The sequence below is a fragment of the Chenopodium quinoa genome, unplaced genomic scaffold (assembly GCF_001683475.1).
Source record: "Chenopodium quinoa cultivar QQ74 unplaced genomic scaffold, ASM168347v1, whole genome shotgun sequence".
NCBI classification, from domain to species: domain Eukaryota; kingdom Viridiplantae; phylum Streptophyta; class Magnoliopsida; order Caryophyllales; family Amaranthaceae; genus Chenopodium; species Chenopodium quinoa.
In genome coordinates, this window is record NW_018742720.1 from 1,880,426 (window position 1) to 1,881,702 (window position 1,277).

A 1,277-nucleotide genomic window follows, 5' to 3' on the forward strand; every position below is an offset into this window, starting at 1 on the left:
TTAACAACACTATATGTTTTTTCCGCCTTTTTTTGTTTACCCGGGTGCACTATGAGCATGGTGCACCCGGGTGTATCATCTAATTTTCACCTCTTTGTGCAATGGGTATATTAATGCAATAATATATGCGTGTCTTGCTTGCCACTTTTAACGCATTATTTCATCCCTTCATTGCTAATTTTAGAAATTTATAGCTGCGGAGTACATATGGTTAATAAACTCATATTATTAGAATGTTTGTGGGAATTTGTCATATCAGATCTTAAATCAGAAATTGAATACAGTACGTATCAAATTTACAAGATATACTAGCTATAAATGTTAGATGATAGATGGTATAATACAAATGTTAGATTAGTAGATTATGAGGTGTTGTTATACAACGGTGTACTGTGATAAATTGATAATCCAAATCAAGCTAAGGAAATTATTATAATAAATTAATATTAAGTATAATAAGTAGGTACTAATTAATAAACATGCAACAAATAATGACTTGTATCACCAATCACCATGGCTTGGCCTGCTAGTTCGTAGACGGTTATACCTAATCCTTGAAGCTATGGAATCCCATGCACTCCACATGACTTGGATGAAAAGCGAGTGATGGCTTCTCTCCTCATTATACTCGGGCTCGGCATTTTTTAGCACAACCTTAATGCCTTGATTAACAGTATAGATGCCACCAGACGTGAGGGCAGCGATTGAGGCAGAACGAATACCACGAGGTGCCCACATGGTAGCACCACCAATGGCGAGTGAGATTGCTTTATCCGTCCAAACGGTCCTCTGACCACGGTATTCATAAAAGAGATAAGACGGAATGTCAATTGCCAAGAAAAGACTAGCAAAAAATCCTCCTGTGCGTAAAGTGTTAAAACGCATTGCATTGATTCCGCCACCAAATTTTGTTCTGATTGACGGTGCTCTATGGGCGAAACCCTTGAAGAAGTGGCAGAAACTCCCGCCCAAGGTGCCAACCATGAACCCTGAGCCGGCACTTTCAGCAAAGTATTCAAAGTTATATTCTCGTCTTTCTACATCAAACTCCAAATAGATGAAAGATCTATACATAGGTTTTTAACCTGTCGAGGAGTAACATGAAAGGGTTGCTATAAAAATTTCAATTATCAAACAAATTTTAAGCTCATAATTTTCTTTTCTAGCAATATAATCGATGGTTTTGATATCTTTCATACGTAGTAATATTAGTAATTAGAATCAATAATTGAGATTCTCGAACCCTACCTACACTTAATAAATTAAATTAAATTAGA

At 36.3% G+C, this 1,277-nt stretch overlaps 1 protein-coding gene across 1 annotated transcript; it reads right to left on the bottom strand.

The window, feature by feature from the left end:
• Nucleotides 1–501: 501 nt before the first annotated feature.
• Nucleotides 502–1,074, bottom strand: LOC110722972 (probable mitochondrial import inner membrane translocase subunit Tim17 3). The gene has a single exon (XM_021902245.1). It carries the CDS (start codon nt 1,072–1,074, stop codon nt 502–504), a length of 573 nt encoding a protein of 190 aa, XP_021757937.1.
• Between the last annotated feature and the right edge of the window lie 203 nt (nt 1,075–1,277).